The 24995-nt window shown below is 33.1% G+C and overlaps 1 protein-coding gene across 6 annotated transcripts in view; it reads right to left on the reverse strand.

Moving 5' to 3' along the window:
* The window catches only part of FBXW7 (F-box and WD repeat domain containing 7), a 219646-nt gene that overhangs the window by 38279 nt on the left and 156372 nt on the right, over positions 1-24995 (reverse strand). The window contains exon 1 of one of the 6 annotated variants that reach the window (XM_014868524.3): positions 21714-22064. The exons of the other annotated variants lie outside the window; for them this stretch is intronic. Coding sequence (XP_014724010.1) covers positions 21714-21860 — 147 coding nt within the window. The 5' untranslated portion in view covers positions 21861-22064. Of the gene's footprint in view, positions 1-21713; positions 22065-24995 lie in introns of those variants that run through there. 6 annotated transcript variants of the gene reach the window in all.

Consider the following 24995-nt stretch of genomic DNA (forward strand, 5'->3'; position numbering starts at 1 on the left):
TTAGCACTGTATCTCCTAATTCAAATATTTAATACTACAGTTCAAATATTCTTTAACTTACCAGTAATGGTTTCTTCAAAAGTACTTCCTGCCATGACTCATTCTTCCATTTTAGAGCTAATATATATCTTTCTGTACAAGGAGAACTTTACTGTGTGGGTGTGAAGACTGTGGACTTTCTATTTTAGTTACAAACACTGACTAATAAGGGGTCCTTCTGTTTCAATAGGTACTCAGAAATCATACATACAACTGGGTTGTACTATTGAATATAGGGGGAAATGGTGAAGAAAGAAGAGATTTCTTAAACAAACATTCATTCAAATTTTATACTCCTCAAAAAGCTTCATGAAAAGACAATAAAAAGTGTAACTCAGGGCAGTAGGCGGGTCCATGATTCATTGATTTTCACCAACATGTGGCCAAAGTGACCTCTGCTATTCAAAAATGCATAGCTTGCTTGGAAAATTAAGTACTTCGTCTTGCTCCACTTTCGCCCTTTCTCTCCTTGCCCTTCCCGTCCAGCCCCCAGATCCAAAGCCTCCTTCTAAGGAACAGACTTCACTCCAGAGCATTTTGAAGTCACAGAAACTGCTCATGTACAGAACCAAGGGAAGAGCTACTGTAAAGTAGAAGGGATGTGAGATTCAAACACATTATACAAAGTATGGTCTTTTGAAAATATATATGTACATATTTAAGGGTGTTTGTGTGTATGTATGTTTGCATGCATAGAGAAAGCTTACATAAATATATAAAAGTGTTCACAGTGGTCACCTAAGTGGCTTAATAAGAAATTTCCCCTCTTTTTCCTTATCTGTTAATAAACAAGTGTTACTTGTATAACCTTTTGAGTACCTCCTATGTGCTCACAACTGTTCTAGGCACTAAGCATAACGTGGCAAACAATGCAGATGAGCTCTCTACTCTCATATAGTTTATATTCAGGGAGAAGGAGGAGATAGAATAAACTAATAAATGAACAAGATAATTTCATATAATGCTAAGTTCTAAGAGAGAAATAAAATAGGGTGCTATGAAAGAAGTAAGGAGAGAAGTGTGGCTACTTTTGAATGGCATCACGCAGGAAACAATTTTTAAGTCAATATGATAGAGTAGAGCCTGCAATCCACAAGAATAAGGGCCCTGTGAGTCGGGAGAAGTGACTGGTACAAGATGAAGTCAGAGGCGTAACCAAGTGCCAGATCATGGAGAATCTTGGAGGCAATGGTCAGGAGTTTGGATTTAATTCTAAGTGCAACGTGAAGTCATTAGAAGAGTTTTAGAACGGGAGTAATTTAACACAACTTCTGTATATATCTTTGTCTATATTATTTTTTATATTTTCAAAAATGTATATTAAATTGAAGACCACTCACAAAGAAATTCTCACTTGCTGAAATTCGAGATACAAAGAATGCATAACTATATTTGAACTCTTTTTCAACTCTTTCATGTAGCAGTTACTCTTCCATTTCTCTTATCACTTGTCACCTCATACTAACTCTCAAACTCAGCACCTATCCCAAAAGATTCCTAAACTTGGAAAAGGAAGAGAACTAGAACAGCAGGTAATACTTAATTAGTCTGTACCATGTGCCAAGCAGTAATCTAAACCCTTTATGTCTAGTAACCCAATTCTATAAGAATGAAGGGGTATCTATTATATCTTACCTCTATTTCCTTGCTCTTCCACTTTCTATGTTCTGATTTTATCTTTCCATTTGATAATTTATTCTTTTCAAGAAAGAGAGATATTAGGCTCAGATCTCTATAGACTGTCAATGCATCTGCCAGCCTTATTTTAGCAAATGTCTACAATAGTGAAAGACATGGTTACCCTTAGTTATTGGAGGTGAAAGTATTTTACCCATGGTACCTTTTTTTGAACTGCTCCTCTGTGATAACAAAGAAATCCAGAACATAATCACAGAATCTCAAGGTTGGAAAAGGCCTTCAACTAAAGTTTAATACAGCCTCAGGTACAACCCTTAGGTACACCCTCACTAGCACGTAGTTATCCAGGATCTGCTTAATGTAAAATACATGTTATTCTCAACTCTGTGATCTTCTATTAGTTGGCTTACTGATTTTGATAATTATATCCAATTATAAATATTTGACTAACAGATAGATAAAGTCCAGATTCAACCCTACTGCACTCTTTAAAATATAGCATCTTTCTCAAGCATCTTACAAATTTTCCAAAAGAATTCAAAATGAGAAGGGATAACTTTAACCAGTCTTTTAAAACTTTAGTTACAAATCAAAGTCTGTGGACTTGAACTTATGTCACTCATTCAAAAACATTTATTAAGTACGTATTACATACTGGTGCTAGGCCAGTAGGAAACATAATTCAGACCAGGTTCTTACTCTAGAAAGTGTACATCAGAGTGATCTTTAATCAATTCTTTACTTATTTTCGAGTAGCTTGCCTGCTCCTTAAGTGTTCAAGTGTTTGATGTAGCTGTCAAGTGAGTAGGGAAGAACCTAGCAATCATGCCCCCACTACATTGAAAAAGGAGGATTCTAAATATTCATTTTAGAAACAGCAATTTACATTTTAAAGCAATTACTGGTATATATAATTTGACAAACTGCATTCTTTCCTTTGAAAGAATCCTGAATTATATGACTAGCACAATGCTTACATGATCTCCTACCTTTTCAGGAGATTCCAAAAGACTGTGAAGATTTGTAAATAAAATCTAAGAACAAAGAAATATTGCTGGAAAGAGATGGGTCATGAGCAGGGTCTGACATAATTTTGCCTATCACTGAAACATTTTCAAAATAACTACTAACTTGAAAAGGTATCTGATCTATAGTATTCTTTTATTCACAGAACTCTAAGATTGATGGTTAGAAGCACTATGATATATTAGCAAAACTATTGCAAATAGAAATATATTATTTGTAAGTTTATTTTCTTTATTAAAAGTTTCTTTAATATTTTAGCACACAGTCAAAAAAATTTATCTATAGATATCTGAGGTCTCCAAATGTTTAAAAACTAACTGTGAAAGTTTGTCACACTTGATGCATGACTCTAAAAAGTTCTTTCTGTAGGATGGATATCATGAGTTTCCCACCAGTTATGTGAAAGCATGGTATGTAATGATGGCATGATGTCTACTAAACAAATGTGCATTACAACTCAATTAAGAACTGCTCTGTGCACGTAGCTGGTTTGTTGAGAACTGCTATGTGGTGATTTGAGAATACTTTTAAGAACTAAATTGAAACTGTCTTTATTGAGTCAATGCATGTTCAAACTTCTACAACATGAAAAAAAATCCTATGAGGAACAGCTTAAATCTACCAAAGGATATAAAGTCAAAGTTGGCAAAAAGATGTTGAACTTTAGAATATTCTGAAAATATTTCATTAGTCCTTGGAATAAAGACATACACACACACACACACACACTTCCTTCTTCATTTTAAGCCTTTCCTTTAAAGTTATTCCATCAAGAGACAAAATAGCATATTAAGAACTTAGAATATTTTTCAAGAGATGTTTTAAGTAAAGACCTGTTAATCATCATGATCACAATATAAACAGCAAATATTAAAATTAAACGGTATTTTTGAAGATATTTTTACTCAACTAGCTTTTATCAAACAATTGCAATAAACAGATTTTGTCAGATCAAGTTGCAATTTATTCCCCACCAATTCATTTATTTCAAAGACTTTAACTTTGTGAAATTCACTATATTTGTTTATATACAGGTAGCATAGGAAAAGGAAATTACTGTGAGAAAAATTTATGATGAACCTCTAACCCCAAATTCCATTATAATATTCTCAGTCTCATCTAAATGAATCCTCTGAGTCATATAATGATTTCTATTTTCTAAACAAAAGCGGGGCGGGGGGGGACGACTAAACAGTGATTCAAACATTTTATTTTTATAGTTCTAGATCTACCATTTAAGAAATATTTAGCCAGGGTTACTGAAAGCAAGAAACTAAGCAAAAAGATGTGAAACTGAGCAAGATGTAGTCTCTATCCTGGAAGAACTCCCAACTCGGGGGGAAAGACAGATGAGTCAATAAAAAAAGGACAAATCAATATCAATTGATCAATGAAATTGTTTAATTTATATGACAATGCATAGAGCTACAAAGAGGAAGAGAGAAATATTTTCAGGAAACGCACATGGCCATATTTTAAACCAACAGAACAAAGGAAAAATAAACACTAGATTTTAATCTGACTTGAGAGCTCCTTCAGCCCCACTACGAAAGATACTATAAACTATTCAAAATGGAATAAGCAACTCTTTTTCAAAAGATGTTCTCTTAAGAAAATGAATTACACAGGAAAGAGAACTTACTATAGCCATGCACTCTTCTAGGTGCTTGACTTATATTAACTCGTTGAAAGCGCATAACAACACTATGAAGCAGGTACTATTTTTATCCCATTTTACAGATGAGGAAACAGGCACAGAGAGTTTAAGTAACTTGCTCAAGGTCATACAACTATTAAGTAAGATAGGTAGGATTTGAACTCAGGCAGATCTTGGTCTACAATCTATAGAAAATGAATAGTGTTTTCCACATATATAGCAAGAAGTATTGGTAGTTAAGAAATCTCTAGGATATTTCCTGAGCTATTTCAGTAGGCAAATTTGTGATGTATGGATGAAATCTATGTCAGAGTCACAGCAGATAGAGAGAAAGAAGAGACAAACTAGGCAGCTAATTACGTACTTTGATACGCTTTACTTTTGAGAATTTAGTAAGAGCAGCTTGACAAAGAGTTAATACACTACTGCCAATGCCTCCTTGGTGAAGAATTGCTCCCATTATCTTTGACATTATGGTAAGGCTAGGCAGCCATCTAGGCATAATGGAAGAAAGTCTGATGAAAGGTACTCACAACAATACACAAGTTTTGCTCCCTTTTCCCAAATACTCTAAAAACTTTTATATCCTATCCTTATTCCTTCATGTCCTATGTTTTACTTCTCTAAAACATGAAATAATGAAAAAGAGCTGAAAAAAGAATACACCAAACTGTCTCCATTGGAAGGTCCTTTCATAGGGCCTACTAGATCTTTCACCCTTAGCAAAATGATCTGAACACTACAGAAAACTAGCAAAAGTTACATATCATAACACTTACTGAACAAATTGCTTCAAACGCTCTTTATTGGTTATTCCAACTAAAATACACTTAACAGGGAATTACAACTTCTATTTGATTTTGAATTTTTCAGCTTAGTAGACAGTCTAAAAATACTTAACTTATTAACCAAGTAGTGTATGTATGTATGTGTACACACACACAGAGCACTTTTTCATTTGAGTACATACAAAACATACTCTTCAATATGCGGTTATCACTTTGACCCCATTTCTTAATCTCTTCACATGTGACCTTTTTCTAAGAGCCAATTCATCTTTAATAAATGTCAATTTGCTCCATATGTGGTTATCACTTCCTAGCAGTAAACATCAGTGTTGATACATGCATATCTCTGTGATTCTTCCCTACACTTCATTGTTTCAACTCTCTCTAATTATCTTTATTTTACTTAGGATACATAATTACAACAAATGTAGATTTACATGGTTATTTTAATCTCCCACAGACTCTCATTCATTCAACAACATTTATTTGTGTGCCTATGATACAAAAACTAAATTAAGTATGGTCTCAACTTTATGGCTGGAGTTTACAGTATAGTACGGGAGAAAGATAATGAAACAGTTAAAACAAAGCAATATTGAAACTGCGGTAAATGCTACAGAGTGACAGAAACGTGCATAACGTTAAGGTTTGGACCTAGTCTGGAGGTTCAGAGAGGGCTTCTCTTCTCTGAGGGAATGACTAAGCTGTGTTGTGGTGGAGGAAGGGCACAGAATAAAGGTACTATGGCAGGTACCAGATGAGGCTAGAGAAGCAGGCAAGGGCCGGATTATGCAAGACCTCATAAAAGACTTTGTTCTTTACCATAAGAGTAATGAAAAGCTAGCACTAGATGTTAGTCAAGGGGTATACCTCCTGAAAAATCCTTCTGAATGTAATGTTGCAAACAGAATGGAAGTAAGTGAGACTGGATGTGGAGAGACTGTGTGAGGGAGTTATTCCACTAAATAAGGCAAGATAAAATGTTGGCTTAGACTAGCTAGGTGCAATAGAGATGGATATAACTGAACAGGTAAGAGATACTTGGGACATAAAACTGATAGGATTTGGTGACAGATTGGTCATGGGAAGTAAAGGAGAGAGAGTTATCAAAGATGACAACAAGGTTTCTTACTTATGTAACTGAATGGAAGATAATAGAGGATACTGGATAAGAGTCAGTGTTTGTTTTTGTTTTCTAGGGTCAGGAGGATCGCAAGTTCCATTTTGGGTCATATTTGGTTTGAGGTGACTTTGAAACATCCAGGTGAGGATATCACACTCTGGAGTTCAGAGGAAAGCTGGACTGAAGATAAAAACACGGTGGATAGGTCTGTATAGAGGTCATCTCCAATTTCCTTCACAGAGCCACCTCCTTCCCATTCTAAAGTGTTAATTACAGTGCTTGAACTCAACACCTTGTTACAGTGTGGGCACATTAATTATTCGTCTATCTTTCCCATTAGACTGCAAGTTCCATGAAAGCAGTGACTGCTTCTACTTTGATTCTTGTTGTAACTCAGCTCCTCACATAGTTCCTGCACATACCAGGGTATCCATAAATAAAATCCAGATGAGATAACTAACAACGTAAAATACACTCTAATCAACAATGACACTACCGAAATAATAACTGAAAAATACTAATTTTCAGCATAATTTGAAAAACTCATCATTTTCAGAATGAGGAAAGGTGATATAGATGAACAATTATACATTTATATATTTATTATTTATATAGTATTATATTACATATAGTATTATTTATTTCACATATTTTCCCTCAGGAAAAAGTAATAAAATTTTCAGGTTATTTATCACTTACATAATTCAAGTATAAATTAAATTGAAAGGAAATACACAGTTTGATATGCAACAAAAATGCAATTATCTTTGTTATTAAAAGCCTACCTGGTTTAGAATTTCCTATTCCTTTAAAAATGCCCAACAGAATATAAACTTTTACTATTAAAGGGAATATAGTTTTAACACTGAATGTACACTATTTCCCACAGATCTCAAAGTATTTTATTTATTCATAGGTATTAACCTAACAGACAGCATTTTTGTATCTCCATTTTACTGACAAGAAATCTGAAGCATGAAAGTTTTTGAGAGTTACCAAAAGCATTTTAACTAATATTAGCCACAAAAAACCTTTGGCAATATATATTTTAATCTCTATGAACAGAATAATAGGCTGAGTTCCATTTCCATTAAAATTAAATTTAACTGCATATTTTACATATAATTATCTAGCTTTATTTTGCTTTAGCTGCTTTTTATCACCATCTCCCATTGAGACAGGATGTATCAAGAAACACTACACTTAATGAAAAGGGTAAAAAAAACTAAGATCCCACTGAAATACTATTTAAAAAAATATTTTGATAGTTATTTTAAGTACTACTTCATTCATTTTGGTTTTGTGAATATGAAAAATATGCAAATTATAATTTTAACAATAAGTACATTTTGCATATAACAATAAGCACACCATTCGCTTCTAACTTTGACTGCAGATAGAACACACCTCATCTTAATCGTCAATGTAGTCAACACTATATATGGATTTCCAAATCCTCTTTGGTTTTCATCTTCTAATAAATATTCTAATATTACTTATCAAAACTGAAGAATGTTATTACATTGCTCAAAGCATATACACTTTTGTATATAAACGCACTCTGGGAATTTTAAGTAAATATACTGAAGACTATAAAATAAAGTGCAAGATGACAGGAGAAAGACAAACAAAATATGCTAAAATAAAAAAGAAACACTAATAAAAATTTTTTGGAAGAGGTTGTGGTTGGCCATTTATTACTTTTTTGTATTAGAGTTAATTAATATTCTAAAAATGTCTACAAAAAGCTGAACAACCTCTCAAGCTTTGAATTCATGGCACTGACCTTAGACTTTCTCAGAATGATTTTTAATACACTCTGTTATTAGTAAAACCTGTTCAAACACATGCCCCATCTGCCAGCACCCCATCTGCAAGAGAGCTTCTTATTCTTGTAGACAGTACAACTTCTGCTTGCTTCCTTCTTTTCTCTACATACCAGCTGTATGGTAATGAGTACGAGCAGCTGAAAATACTGCATGATAACAAAGCTAATATGAAAACGGCAGAACAAGACTTCCCCTCAATGAAGCAAGTGCAGCATGAACATAGCAGATAAGCTATTAAACAGAGGTCAGGGGTAAGAATTTTACTTGTGTGTATTGGGGGGCTAGGGGGCAATGCTTGTGCTTGTCAGTGAATGCGTGTGTGTGTGTGTGTTAAGTATGGGGTTTCCATATAATTAAAAATTTAAAAGAACCAAGATCAGCATAGGGTCCCAAGGAAAGATCTAAATTTCGAAGTAGTTTTGTTAAGACATGTGAATCCATTCTTTAAATGTTTTAAGTCCTAATTCTTACATAGTAATGATATATACCAGGTGCCATTTTGACAAGCTAGTTTTCAAAGATGTTAACAAGTATGTTCCATCTCTTAATTAACTTATTTTGGGACCTTTAGGGAAAGAAATGGTGTCAGAACTTAAAATCATAATTGAAACTATTTGCTAGACATTTTAGCAGCTAACATAATATGTGAATCAACAGTCTATGTTTTTAATTCTCAGACAATAATTTAAATTTTTTTAATTTAACGGTATTTGAACCCAAAACATTTATTCTGAACACCTGAGAAACTCCAAACAAAATACTAAGATGGCACATGTTACTTTCTTAATTTGGGAAGACAAAATGGGGTTAATTTTTACATATATGATAGTCACACTGAATGAATCTACATAATGTAAGTAGAACCAAATCACATTAATTTTTTATGCTCAGTATCTTTCCATTTAGAGATTAACAGTCACTTAGGAAACTGTTTAAGAAAAATGCCTATTCAAAATTGGTGCTGTGCATTTTCTTTCACAATTTGAAGAAACTAAAAATGAAAAAATATTCAAAAACTAACCACAAGTAAAAGAAGTAACACTATTATATCTGGAGAATTAATTATAATTTTTACCAGCACATCTAAAAAGGTCTTATCTGGACTTCATCACAGTTATTAAGTTCTTATTACATAACCATGCTTTCTAAAGATTATTTCATTTCACCCTTACAACAACCCTGTGAAGTAGGTACTATTATTATCTCCATTTTACAGATGAGGTGTAGTTAGTGGGAACTAGGAACTTAAGCCCAGGTCTAATTGACTGTATCATCTATGCTTTTAAGCACTCTGCTATTCTGATATAAACTCCACCAGGGTTCCATTTGGGTCTGTTTCATTCATTGTTGTACTCCAAATGCCTAAAGCAGTCCTTCACTCACAGGAGTTGTTGAATAGACTGAATGAATAGATGGAAGAGTAGGTCCGCACTCAGTTGCTTTCTCTTAAACATAAATCACTTTAAGTGGAAAAAAAAGATACTATAAATTTTGTAATAACCCTAATTTTTTTATGGTTTTTTTTTTTTTTTTTGTGAGGAAGATTGGCCCTGAGCTAACATCTGTTGCCAATCTTCTTCTTTTTGCTTGAGGAAGATTGTTGCTAACATCTGTGCCAATCTTCTTCTATTTTTTGTATGTGGGATGCTGCCACAGCATGGCTTGATGAGCAGTGTGTAGGTCCGTGCCCAGGATCCAAAAAGTAAGCCCTAGGTCACGAAGCAGAGTGTGTGAACTTAACCACTACATCACTGGGCCAGCCTCTCTAATCATTTTCCTACTGAGAAAAAATATTTACCAATTAAAGAATGTTCAAATAAGATTATTTGGTAATCTAAGTTTTGTTCACTTTGCCAGGTTGAAAAATTAAGACTTTATTTAAAAAATTCTGTCATAATTAAACATTCATTTTGAAAGGGTGGGACAGAATGAATAAGAGCAAAATTGCACTGATTTCAGTATTTTGCATATTTTCATGAATCCACTTGTCTTCATTTTTATTGTCTAACTATAAAAATGCATTTTTCCTGCTATCTAGCTTAACATATTCCTTGACTTCAAATATAAAACAAGGCCACAAGCTTCCATAATAAAAAATCTTTTGTATAATATATATAACAACCTGAATTGAAAGAATAGTGCCAACTTAGTGAAATAGTACTAATCATCCTTTAAAAAGTTAAGACACAACAATTGCATTTTCTCAAACTTTTAACAACACTTACAGATTTGAAAAATCCACAAATTTAGACAAGATTTACAAAAACAGTACTATACTGCCCCTACATGTCCAAACTAGTAGTAACAACGATAGTTTAAAATTTAAAGTGATAACAGAGATTTCTGTGGCTTATTGAAAAGCTGTTTAAGCCCAAATTTTCCCCAAGTGAACTACACAAAATCTCACACACATAAAAATGCAATTTAATATAGGAATAAGCCAGAAGTTTCAATTTTCATTTTCAATACTAGCAAGAAGAAGAAATTTAAGAGCATTTCATCCAACATTATCATATATTTTTTTCTCTCAAAACAGATTTCCCCATTGTTAGGTGAAAATACCATAAAATAACTATAAACAAATGGCTAACTACCCATGTGCTTTTGAGTCAATACTAATGTATTAATGTTTGAGAAATACTGTTGATTGTTTCTTCTCCAGACCTAAATAACCGTCAATAAAGTTTATAAATATATACATAAACACTTACATACACAGACACTACCAAAGTCACAAGAGCAACACTTATTAATCTAATATCAGATTTACTTTTTAAAAACATCTACTCTATTTTATCTTTCACATGTTAGGACTATATATGCAAATAAAGAGGCGTGCTGCATCAATAGGTACTTGTAACAGGGAATAACTAAATTGCAGTTCCTAACATTAAGAATCTTCTTGGCTTTACCACAAATTTCTTTCTGCTGTTACTTCTGTAGTAAAACTTACATCACACTGAAAAAATCTTAAATTATATTTATCATTATTTATGTCTACCACAAATATATCTACCAAAATTATATCTACCATTATTTAACTGGTTTATATGTAAGGCACACATTAATTTGTGCAACTTTCCACAAGTAAGGAATAGGGCCAAGAAGTCTAATTCTGATCCAGGAACAATCCGAAAGAAATCACTATGATGAGCCTGGTAGGATATTAAAGACTAAAGTTTTCTTGCCAGAACATGAAAAATGGAATAAGACGGAATCATATTTAATCTTTCAGAATCTCAAAATAATATTCTGTACCAGGTACTACCCTAACTATTTGAAAACCAGTAGATTACACATTTCAATAAAGTTACCAACATAATCCTATCAAATCAGGTTAAGAGTATGTCTGTCTATGTATGCAGGTATATATGGGTATCCATACACACATATGGAGAAACTCTAACACAAATTATCATCAACTGATTTGGAAATGAAAAGTGTAAAATTGAATAAAGGAATGTGATGACACATTGTATACAATGTGGCCTTCTTAAGGGAAGGTCTCTGCCTTCATTTTGTTACACGAGCAACACACCCAGGGAGTGTGCCTAATACATATTAGCAGAATTAAAATTAATTTAGTGGTGCTAATTTTCCGTGGAAATACTGGGAGAAGTAAAACAGGAGTTAGGGTTCTCATCCCCCATTTAAAGCCTAAGTCTGCCAAGCATGACCTGCATTTAATCACTGAAGAAAAATAACATATAACCTCCGAACTATCATGTATATATATGGAGCTGCCTATAACTAGGTTAATAAAATTTAGGTATTCATTTATATAATATATGTTTTAAAGCATTTAAATATGCATATACTCAGAGACTTAAGGCTTAGACTACTTTGACATTTCAAAATGTATTCCATTTTTTATACGTGGGTGACAGCCATAAAACTCAAAGATCTGTGGAGATAGTTCCACAATTTTGGAGAAAGTTGTGTTCCTGACTTTAGAACATTCTGGAGTTTAGAAAGGTAATATGCGGCATATACAGTTTATTACAGAACACTTCCAGTACAGTACACATTAATATTTCTGCAGCAAAGTATATGAATATTCAGATAAATAATAAAGGTGTCTTATGTTAGCTAGGATTAGGTTTGGCTAACTTTAAAAAATTTTTTTAGTTTTCAAGCCTTGTTGGATTTCTGCTCTACAGAGAAGGGACTGTGGATTTATTTCACACTTGTTTACCTTGCCAGAAGATTAGTACCAAGTTATTTTTAGCATATTTTTCATCTGCCTCCCACACTACAAGTGTTAATATTAAGTTAGTTTCTGTAAAACATAACCTACAAATTTAAATAGCTTTTCCCTGTGATGTTAAATAAAATTTCTAAACTATTTATACAGATTGTTATCTATCAACGAAAGGGATAAAAATTTATGGGAGTTGTTTTTATGATGTAGTTGTAGATTTATAAATCATGTTATAATTTGCTTTACATTCCTATCTGACAACTGAGGCACAACCTAATACTAAGATATCATCTGATGACAAAAACATCTAGAAAGCAATGTTATCATAATTAGATACCGAGGCCATCATAAGTTGTGGGAACAAAGTGAAAATTATGTATTTAAAAACCTAGGATTACATAGCAAAAGTTAACCCTTAAAGCATTTGGAAACTAAGGATCCATTCCCTCAACAAATTCTTACCCAGGTAGGTCAGTAATATCACAGTGTTCATGATGCTGGAGCCACATGCCCGAGTCAGTCCCAGCTCCATCATTTACTAGCTGTAGGGGAAGTTATTTAACCTTCCTATGCCTGGGATTCCTCATCTGTAAAATTCCTCATCTGTAAAATTCCTCATCTATAAAAACTTACTTCACCAGCTTATTTTTAGGATTCAGTTCATATGTGTAAAGTACTTAGCATAGTGCCTCCCCTGCATCTCCAGTTAGATTCTATACTATGACCCTATTTTATTGCCATCAAAACATTAGCATTAACAGTTACTTTTCTGTTTCCCTAAGTTAGAATCTAAGCTCCATGAAGGCATGGGCTTTGTCCATCTAGTTCACTGCTATATCCACAGGTTCTAGAAAAGTCCCCAACTCTAAGTGCTCAACACATATATTTTGGCTGATATTAATATTAATAAATTTCAAGTATAAGTGAATAACTTACAGCAGTATAATTAATGTGAAAATACAACATGTGAGCACAACCAACAATACATGTTCCTTCTGTCCATCACTTCTCTGATCAACTGCTTAGCAAACATCATTCATGTTTTAACTTAAAGTTACTGTGAAGCCTTTCCTGAGCCATTTGCATTGAGACTTGGGTGATCCTCTCATGCTCCCACAGTACTTAGTCCATGGGTCCATTTAAGCAATTATCCTTTTGTACTGTAAGGGTTTGTTTATTGTTTTATCACTAGACTATAAAATGTTGAAAGGATTGTGCTTTCTCACTTTTGCATATCCACAGCCAGAGGAGATAAAGAATTATCACCTTTTCATTTATAGCCAGTACCTTGCACAATACAGAGAATAAGACTGCAAGAAAATTTACAATTTATATTGTGCTTACTCATGTTTATACATGATGCATGAAATATTCTTAAGAAGAAAAAAACTAATTGGATCTAAAATAAAATGGTCTGATATGTGGTAACTAATTTCCTTTATTGATAAAATAAGTAGTGACAATAAAAGATAGATGATCTGAAAATGTCAATTTTTTTCCAAGTTCCAATGGAATACATGAGTAGGAAAAAACCTTAGAAGTCATATTTTAGTTTACTCAAAACAAACAAACCAGGTACCCCATTAAAATCTCTCTCCAAACTTGCTTGTACCACCACCCTGTTCTTCCTTCTCTCCAAAGTACTGCAATAATTTTTCTTTATTTCAGCATTTTCTGACACGTTTGAGCTACTACAGACTCTCAAAAGTTCCAACCAAATGTCTATACCCTACGTTTGTTTCTCCTTCATTTTCAAAATTGGTAGGTAGTAATTACTTTTAAAATTAAGTGTCAAACTGTATCTGAGTTTAGTTAAATTTAGAAAATGAAATATTCAAAATCACAGCTGCACAGTCATTTAAAAACATTCAGTAAACAAAAACATGCCATATTCTTACAGTACAAAAACTCCTTAAAGAATTTTCCAAGTTTAACACAACACATACTTCAATGAATTGGAAATACAAATATTTATACTAACTTTCACCTGCATTATCACTGGGATCTTAAAAAGACAATAAAGATAATTTCTGAACTCTAAGGCTTTATAGCCTAATTTTGGAGACAAGAAAACTATATGAAGCTGTTGAATAATACCACTCAGCAGTACATATATGCCTAAGGGCCAAAGGTAATGGCAACAATTACAATATGTTCCACTAGTGGACGAGGACAACGGTGGGTGCAATTAATGCCAGAAAGAAGGTTCCAATTAGAGAGGTAAGCTAGACTGTGAGGTCACGGAAAGGATCTGGAGAGACAGAGGCACAAATTTAACCGGTGGATACTGAATAGACTAGTATGGAGGAGGGGAGAATGACGCTGACTTTTTAAAGGTTTCATATTTCTGTATGTTAAGGAAATATCCATCTATTTCTACTTGGCTAAGAGTTCTACGAAACAGAAGTTGAGTTTCATGAAATGCCTTTCAGGCATCAAGACATTTTAGAAATGCAGACTTGCTACGACTACTTTAAATGAGAATTAATCATGGCTAGACTAGAATTAAAATCAAAAAAGGTAAACCTGGATTGGGGATAAAGGCAAAGCTATGTCAGAAATGTAAGACTAAGTAGTAGTGCTATAAGAAACAGGCAAGTATTTCTGGCAGCTGCTCTTGGTAGCATGAGAAGTACTCTTGTAGTAGAGATTATTAATAGCAATATACTTTGGGAAAGGCTGTCATTTATACTGTACAAATAGCATACTAAAATTCAGAAATGTAAAAGTATAAACTAAGGTGACAAAAATCGAGATAACCATAAGACTTGCAGTAAAAATAATACGTTAAACCAACAATAAATTATGAAACTATACATGTGGCTCAACTATTTAGATAAAAACACAGATGATAGTTTTAAAACTATGGGAGAAGTAGAAGAAAATTATAGTTGGAAATAATATAGGTGACAGGTCTATGGCAAATATTACTTTCCAGAAAGAATAAAAAAACAATCACCATAAGCAACAAATAATTTCTTGATCTATTTACACGTTTTCCTCATGAAGCTTTAAGTATAAACATGTAACATCATTTTCTCAAAATGGAAAAAAACTCCTTTGATAGAAAACCTAGAATAACAAACATGGAAATACAATGATAAAATATCAACTAAGTAAAATCCACAAAACTTTGCAATGGTAGGAATAAATTTGCTTAGACTATGATTTCTTTCTCTTAGACAAGATTAGAAGTCCCTTATGCTAGTTTTTAACTGGTATCATCTTTCTGGAAAGGAACTTAGCAGTATCTATCAGAACCTAAAAAAAATCTTGACCCAACAATTCTAATTCTAAAAATCTGTGTCTAGAGACATCAAAGATTTGCATATTAAAAAGTTCAAAGCAGGACACTGTCCAAATCAACAACTGTAGGAAAATTATGGCACATTCGCTTGGCAGATTATTCACTTTTGAATAACTACAACCATGGGGAATATAGTAAAATGGATTAAAGTACTAATTTTGTTAAAAAATTATCTACTTAAAATTGTTACTGTGGTTATTTCTGAGCAGTGGAATTACTGATAATATAGGAAATTGTAAAGAAAAACATTTTTTCTAAATTTTACATACTGAGTGTGTCGTACTTTTTACAAAAGAAAGTAAAAGATATTATTGGAAGAATATAAAATTCCCTATATCACCATTCAACTCAAGAGAATTTTGATATTATTAAATTGAGGAGGGTACTAACTCACAAATTTGCTTTACCAACAGAGCTTATGACTGTCTCTTTTTGGGTACACACAAAATCTTCATACAAATGAAAATTTTACTGTAGAGTAAACAGTTAGAAATGTTGTTTTCTGAAACAAAGGCAATATAACTGTCTAACTGGTAGATCTTTGCTGAAAAGGTGCTAATGGACTTGTCAACAGTCTATTAAAGGAGCATAATAGGTTCAAATTATATACAGCTTGAAGTAACTGAAGATTATACATACAAAAACAACAAATTAGATTATGTCTGAATGAGATTAAAATTTTGAATATAGGTTTGCCTCTTATCATCAGCAATAAGTCAACAATGAAGAAAAAACTTGAACCCAAAATAGTATTGAAGCTAAGACAGGTATAATGCTGCTTTTAATTTTTGTCAGCATTGTCAAAAGTACTAATTGAGGGGCCGGCCCCGTGGCCTAGTGATTAAGTTCGCATGCTCCACTTCGGTGGCCCGGGGTTTCACCAGTTCGGATCCTGGGTGCGGACCTGGCACCACTCATCAAGCCATGCTGAGGCGGCATCCCACATGCCACAATTAGAAGGACCCACAACTAAAAAAATATATACAACTATGTACTGGGGGTCTTTGGGGAGAAAAAGGAAAAAATAAAAATCTTAAAAAAAAAAGTACTAATTGAGCAAACTCATGAGAATGGTACCACACAGCAGTTTGAGGATGGTTATTTGTCAGACATCCTGTTCTCAGTTGTTGCCTGCCAAACACAGACCTTGAGGTATGACAAAGATCCCTCCTTGACCAAACTCTCAGCTCTTTTTCAACTAGACCCGGTCCTTGGACATGTTCTCAAGAGCCACATTTTAGCAAGAATCCTGTTCAGTCGCTTTAATCTAGAATCCCCCCCAGCTCAATATCTGATGACCCTCCATATCTGTTGGGTTCTTCATCCTCCATCATCCCCCAGGTGATGTCGGACCACCTCCGTTAAGCTGGAATAGCTGGAATCCCCTCTTTACAGCCCTGAAGTTCTTCCTAGTAATGTTCCACCCAATGACCTCCAACCTGCTCCTTGGCTATAAATTCTGTCTTACCGTTTTAACAAGTGTCATGAATAATCTTTTCTTTAACAGGTATCATCTCTCAGCTTACAAAAGATAACATGCATACTGTTTGAATATTTCCAGTTTTTTATGACTATAATTATTACATAAGCTGTGGGATAACTTTATAAGTGAAATATCTTAAAAGAGACTACACAAAAAATTCCTAAATTTCTAAATGGACTATTCATGCTAACAAAAGTTATTTGTAGGTCAACTGTTAGAATCTTGGAATGTATTTTCTCACTGAAACAATAGGCTCCTAGGCTTACCCTCCAAAATACTAATAGTAGTTGAAAAGTGTTAAGCTCACATGAAAAAAAACATATAAAGAGGATGGCTACTACCTGCAGCATTAGAGTCCTGAGGTTAAATACCAGCTGTACTACTTAACCAAGAAAACTGGGAAGAGATAACTTACTTGAACCTCAGTTTTCTAGTCTACCAAACAAAGATAATACCCAACCTACATTACTTAACACACATTTAAATCAATTAAGAATTGAGTTAAAATATACAAAAATAGCTAGGACAGTGCCTAGAATACATAGCAGGTTCTTTTAAAATGACAGCAATTATTAATAGCATTATTACACTAATATTGTACATTAAGAAGGAAATAATATGTTAAAATTCTAGTGATTAGACACCCCCCAATTCTTTTCTACATAGTTTTAAAAGAAGTAGAGGAGAGGATGAGGGTTTTAAAGGAAATGAAGTGCTTATGGTTCTAACAATCTCATTCTAAAAATTTACCATGAGCTGAAACTTATATACAAGCAAAAAGATGTATGTACAAGATTTGCTATAGTATTACCGTAATCATAAAAACCTATGTTTCACTGTTTTGTAAATAAAGTTTTATTAAAACACAGTCATGTCCATTCGCCCATTTGTTTAAATATTGTCTACAGCTGCTTTCATGCTACAATGGCAGAGCTAAGTAGTTCTAACAGTCACTATGTGGTCCACAAAACCTAAAATATTTGCTGGCCCTGTGCAGAAAATGTTTGTGCACCCCTGATTTAAGCTAACCCTCAATGATAACAATACACAGGAGAGAGAGAGTAACATTTTCTCAAATGACACAAATATTCTATTTTCACATTATTTCTATTTTCAGTTTATAGAAAAATATTTTAAATATGGTATTTTGAACAGAACCTGATTAGAATATAATCACTACAAGAAAGTTTTCAACTATCAGAAATTTCAGTCATATATTTCATTATTGCCTGAGCTCTCGGGTTTCAGGTGACAAGTCCTTGTCCCACACTGCCCCCAACTCACCTCTCTGCCACTCCCACCAGCAGCTCTACCCCATTCTCTTAGCTGTGTTGCCAATGCTTATGCTACACAATCAGTACATGGTCAAACACAAGAATATATAAGGCACTCTGAAAACAATATTTGTCTATAAACCAGCACAGTCAACTAGGTAGCTTAAAAAGCCTTATATAATGACAGTTACACTTGATTTGGAAATTTCTACCAATATAGAAACATTGAAGAATAACTTTACGAGAATATTCTAAATGCTTAAAAGTCTCCAAACAAAAACGAGTTAAGAAATAAGATTTAAGCATTGAAGTGCATTTTCTTTCAACATGCTATTATTAATTGTAAAGCATCATTATTTCTCTCCTCACTAAAATGAAAAAAATGCTGCCAGGTAAGCTATGAAATTACATCAAGATGTATCCTTATTTTATATACGTTTAAAATGTAGAAAAATAATGTACCTTAGGATTTAAGAAATACAGTACTACCATGATTAGGCATTCCAATTTAAAGAAAAAAATTTTCCAGTGATTCTGCAGATTAAATAAGTTTTTCCTGTAAAATTCTCTTCCTCTAAAGGACAATCAGTTCTTTTAGAATCAAAAGTTATGTACAAATTTTCCTGATACTAAGAATTACCTTGAGGATTTTTTAAAAACACAGATGGATCTCTCAGCCTTAATCTAGACTTCTTACATAAGACTATCCAAAAGAGGTGAACCCAGGATTGTGTATTTTTAACAAGTATTCCAGGTGATACTTATGATCAAGAATGTCTGAGCAAATATAAATAAATTATGGGGACCTTAGTACTAAAAACGTTTTGATTTAAGGTAATTGGTTAATACTTAGAGTGCTATTTCTTTACTGTTATTAGTATTAAATCCAAAGTATCTCGATGAGAGACTAGAACAATTTATATAATAATAAGTTAGACTAACAGTACTAATAATATACTTAAGAGTGAGGTAAATAAATTTTCTGAAAACATTTCAAGAGATAAAAATCGAAGTTGTAGTTATGATGACTATTTTAAAAGATTCTTCACAATTTTCAAAGTTATTTTATTGTGTAAAGATTAAGTGGATCGACATCTATGATTGATGGAGGCACAATATCGTGTTTTTTAAATTTTAATAGGTCAAGAATGCATACAGTCTTATAAGAGGTCACTGTACATTAGCTTATTACTTAGAAGAAAAAATGACCTACCAAATAAGTCTATCTGCTTTGCGTATTTTATTGTCATTATATAACAATCTCCTTGAAAGAAGTTAAACATACCTACTGTGAAAGATACACTAGATGTTAGATGCCAAATATGATTAATACCACACCAAAAGTCTTTTTAAAATCTTTGATAAAGAAAAATATATTTTAAAAATATTTATCATTAACTTTACCAAAGGAAAGTTAGTAAATTAAGTAACAAAAAGCATGTGACTCAATTTAAAGCTACCTAAATTAACCAGTTGCAAAAAAGAGAGGGGGAGGATATAATTACACTAATATTTCTAATAGTCAGAGTCAATGAGTTATGCAATAGTAAATTATTGGCAGGCAGGCAGTCTAAAACTGAATGTGTTAATTCGGTTTTTTAACTATCGTCCAAAAAATTTTCTAGTATGAATTTTAGTTTTCAAATTTAGTCCTCTTCTGTTATTATAAATGCAAGGCTATAATTTAACATAACATAGTAACCTAGAAAAGTCAAACTGAACAGTGACCCCAGGAGGCCCTCAAGGAAAGCCTTGAAGTTCTCTATTAATTTTTCCTATAGAATCTGCTCCTGAGCCGTTAAATTTCATGTACATGTCAAAAAATAAAGGTTGTGACAGAAAACAAACACTGTGACATAATGAAGTAATCTACTATATACTGTACTTAAATTTATTAGAAATATTCAAAGAACAAAATTATCTTTACTCTTAATATCCTAACGCTTTACTTTAAAAAACCCACACTTCTCTCCCTCAATTTAAAAATTTACTTGTATTAGTATTGTCTTCTACAAAAGTATTAAAATAATAAATTAGTTTATTAATGACTTTAAAGCTATTAGAGGCTTCTGTGTAAATACTTAAATCAGAGCAGTCACTCATTCAGAAGCTATAAAAGTGACAAAATGAAAGGAGACGAAATAAAAGAAATACTTTCTGAAAACATAGTAAAGAGGAAAATAAGAGGGTGATGAAGATATTTGGATTCCATTTTCAACGTGTGAACTGTATTACATTTAAACCTCACTCAAAATGTTCTTCAACATGGCTACCACTTGTTTGGAGTGAAGTGGGAACTACTCAAAAGGAACTAAGATAATTAGAAAATGCATTTTTACAAAGGTTATTTAAGTGCCAGCAAAAAGAAGAGTCTCTTTACTAAGGAGGAAAAAATATTTTTCAGGTGTTATGAGTTAATCTAGTTGTTTAATAGAATGTTTCCCCTTTAGTTAAAAAAACAAAAACAAAAAAAAGGGTAAAAAAGGCAACTAAAACACTAATAGCACTGATATATGCAAACACTCATTTAATATCAGACAGGTTTTTTTTTGGTTTAATGGTTCAGGATCACAAATAAATTTTAGATCTAAAAATATATCACTCTAGGTAATAATTCAAAATGGTAATACCAAATAACTCAGAAAATACAACAAAACTGCTAAGATTAACAAGGTCAAAATTTGGTAGGGGAGAGGAGAGTGTCATCCTGAAAAACATCCAATGGATCATAACTCGATTATACATAAGCACAAGTTCTACAAAATGTTTGTTAGTTCAGGACTGTCTATATATAAACTGCAACATAACAGCTACACAATAGCGTGCTATTTTTATTTACATAACAGCAAAAAGTAATGTCTCTATTAAGTTAAGTTTGAATTTAAAAAATAATTTTAAAATAATATAGCTTAAAGAGACAGATAAACCTAGGGAACTTGGAATAATCTTTAAAAGAGTTAAATGCTGTAATTCCCATGTATAAGGAGAATACTACCAGCTTCTTTTGCTTTTCCCACAAAATAAAAACTACAAATTTTCAGTTTTAGTATTTGCCAATATATTTCAAAACATACTTTTTACGTTTACCCATTTTAAATAAGTTTACAAGGATTCTAATATCATGAAAAATAAATGAGAGAGACAAAAAGGTGGATTGGGTAATCTTGCCCTCTAGGCTCTCTATCATATTATTAAAACTATCACTTATATAAGCTTTCACTGGCGACACAATACACTGATAGTTTTAGTTATAAATATCAATTGAAATTTGAAGCATTTCTTCACTAAAGGAGGCAGAAGTACTTCATTTAAACAAATATTCCTATTTTTCAAATGTGTGGGACTTACCCGTCTTCGACAAAAGGGGAGGCCCTGGGCAATGATGCTAATGCTAAATATCTTCATCACGGTTTGATGTGGTAGAGGCTCTTTTGCACTTTTAAGATCGACAGGAACCAAGCCATGGCTTAGAGTAGCTTTTCCCGGTTTTGACATTTTAAAACTCCTCTTGGTTGATGAATACTCTCTACATGTAATACAGGCACATCACTAAAAACTCTAACCACTAAATTAAAACATAATTTTCTAATTAAAAAAACAGGCTGAGAAACCAGGGCCTGCTGCTTTTGTCTTTCAACCTTCTCCTACCAAATGTCCTGACCTGTCTGAGGCTTGGTGAAGTGCAAACTATCCTAGAATAGCCAGGAATTATAAACTACTGAAGTGAAAGCTCCTGCTCCTGCCAGTCAAACAGCTGGTGAACCTCCCATACAAAGTCAGTAAGGCGAATACAACCAAAGCAGGGCTATGCTGTAGGGTCCCTTTTAAAACTTCTCCAACTACTAACCTAGGTATTCCCAAGAAAGTGAAAGTAAAGTTTTCTTTACAAAAATCCAAAAAACAAACATTGTATTTTCTCTTGAATATCTTCTTTAGTTTTCCTTACCCAAATACCAGCATCAATATTTTAAGAATGTTTTGAATTGTGCTTCAAATTTAAGGACAGTGTTTATGCGTGCTCAAAAAATATATACATATATTTCTTCTATCTTAGATGTATTCAGAATGAGCACGATACTTTCAAGTGTGCATCTTAAGCATGCTCTTTGCCTTTTCCATACATACCATTCTTTACCTCATACTCACTAAGACATTAAATGGATTCTAGCTCTCTATAGCTATTAACATGGACTTCAAATTAATCTTACCAATAGACATTTTAGTTGTTTGCAAATTTCAGTTCAATCTCTTTAATTCTGAAAAACTCAGTGACTCCACTTGAAAGTATAATAGCCATGTGACTGATTAAAGATATAAAAAAACAAGTATTTATAAATGTAAGCTGTGATGGGAAGTGGTTATAGTAAAATGAATAATCACTAACCAGTTTGTCGCAAATCCTTAGTGCCTAATTTCTCCAAAATACCACAGTCAGATAAATCTTCCTGAAACACAGAGACAGAATGTGGTGTACAATCTACTCCTCAAGAACTTTCAATGGTTCCCCTATGCCTAAGATAAAGTTTGGAGATAAAGACTCTCCTCAAAGGGCCCCAAACTAATCTTTCCAGTATTAGCTCGAATGTTTCCCTAAAATAACCACTTATGCCAGTGTTAATGAATCTTTATACTACATTTCATATTCAAACCCATAAATTAGATTGTTATGAAGATAAGAAGCTCAATATAAAAATAGTACTTTACTACACGGCAGATAATAGATGTCAACTATCCATTCACAACGCTCAGTTAACTAGTTTTCTCTCTCCTTCCATTCTGTTTTCTTCTTCCAATAGCCAGTTATCTTACTTATCTCTCCTTCCAACAGCTTTCATGGATCTTTAAGTGGGAATTCAGACTGTGATATGGAGAGAATTAGAAAAAGAACGTCAGAAAAAGGTGATTTCTTTTTTCACTTTGGAGAGATCTATCTTACTAAACATAAAGTGGACTGCTGGGAAGTCAATCCATACACAAGAAATACTCCCAGTCCTACCATGATGCTACTTTCTTAAAGTACACCCTTCTCTTATATCACAATTAAAATGTAGTTAAAAATGCAAAATCATTAGCAGAGGTGACATTTTTAGTTACACAAAAGTAAACAAGTGAGTTTCTCCAAAGAAGATATACAAATGACTGATAAGCACATGGAAAGATGTTCAATATCACTAGTCATTAGGCCAATGAAAATCAAAACCAGAATGAACCACCATTACAAACCCATTAGAATTGTTATTTAAAAACAATAACAAGTGTGCACACACAAACACATACATAATACAGAGAAAATAACAAGTGCTGGCAAGGATGTGGAGAAATACCCTTGTACATCGCTGGTGGGAATGTAAAATGGATGTAGCTACTGAGGAAAATGGTGTTGGCGGTTCCTCAAAAAATTACCGTATGATCCAGCAATTCCACTTTTGGGTATACATCCAAAAGAAGTGAAAGCAGGGACTCAAACAGATATTTGCACACCCAAGTTTATAAAAGCATTATTCATAATAGCCAAGAGGTGGAAGCAACCCAAGTAACCATGGATGGATGAATGAGTAAACAAAATATGGTATACATTACAATGGAATATTATTCAGCCTTATAAAGGAAGGAAATTCTGACACAAGCTACAACCTTGAGGACATAAGGCTAAGTGAAATAAGTCAGTCAAAAAAGGACAAATATTGTATGATTCCACTTACATAAGGTACCTAGAGTAGTAAAATTCAGAGAGACAAAAAGTATATTGGTGGTTGACAGGGCCAAGGGGAAGAAAGAAGTAGGGAGTTAGTGTTTAATGGGTACAGTTTCAGTTGGAAAAGATGAAAAAGCTCTGGAGATGGATAGTGGTGATGGTTGTACAACATTGTGAATGTACTTAATGCCACTGTACAGTTAAACTTGGTTAAAATGGCAAATTTTGTGTTATGGATATTTAACCACAATAAAAAAATTGTTTCAATAAAAAAGTAAACAACTAAGACTAGAACCATAAACTTATACCAAAAAATCCCAACAGAGACCTTGGGACAGAAGAGAGAGTACTGGAAATCTGTAAATTGATATGGTAGAAAAAAGGTGAGACTGACATCTAAGATAATCACATTTACAGCCCCACTAAACTACTCAGTACCTTGCAGAATGAATGTCTCTAGCCACATTCTAGTCTCAGCATCTCCTCTGATGCTCACTTAATTTCTTAACACAAGACCAATCTTTTCCTTATAACATAACCTTCAGTCATATTCTATCGTTCTCACCTAGTTAGAAAAATCCCTTTGTTGAAGTAGCTCCCATGGAATGCCTCCTCACCAAGTTACTATCAGTGTCTACTCGGTTAATATTGCATATAATTTTATGAAGACTGGCATTCCTAATTCTCAAAAAAAAAATGTGTTTCAGTGATATCTTTGAAATCAATTAGTTAAACCCTCAAAATCCTTTCCTCTGAGCCACACAGAAGATATAATTTAAACTAGGCGTTGTTTCAATGCAGAAAAGTTAGAAGAGTGTACCACATTCCACAAGTTCAACACATCCACTCCACAGAAAAATGAATCAAACAGATCACCTGCAAATTTAATTTTCACTTAATCCATTGGTTAACAAAAATAACATATGGAAAATTAT

The sequence above is a fragment of the Equus asinus genome, chromosome 3 (genome assembly GCF_041296235.1).
Source record: "Equus asinus isolate D_3611 breed Donkey chromosome 3, EquAss-T2T_v2, whole genome shotgun sequence".
NCBI lineage: Eukaryota > Metazoa > Chordata > Mammalia > Perissodactyla > Equidae > Equus > Equus asinus.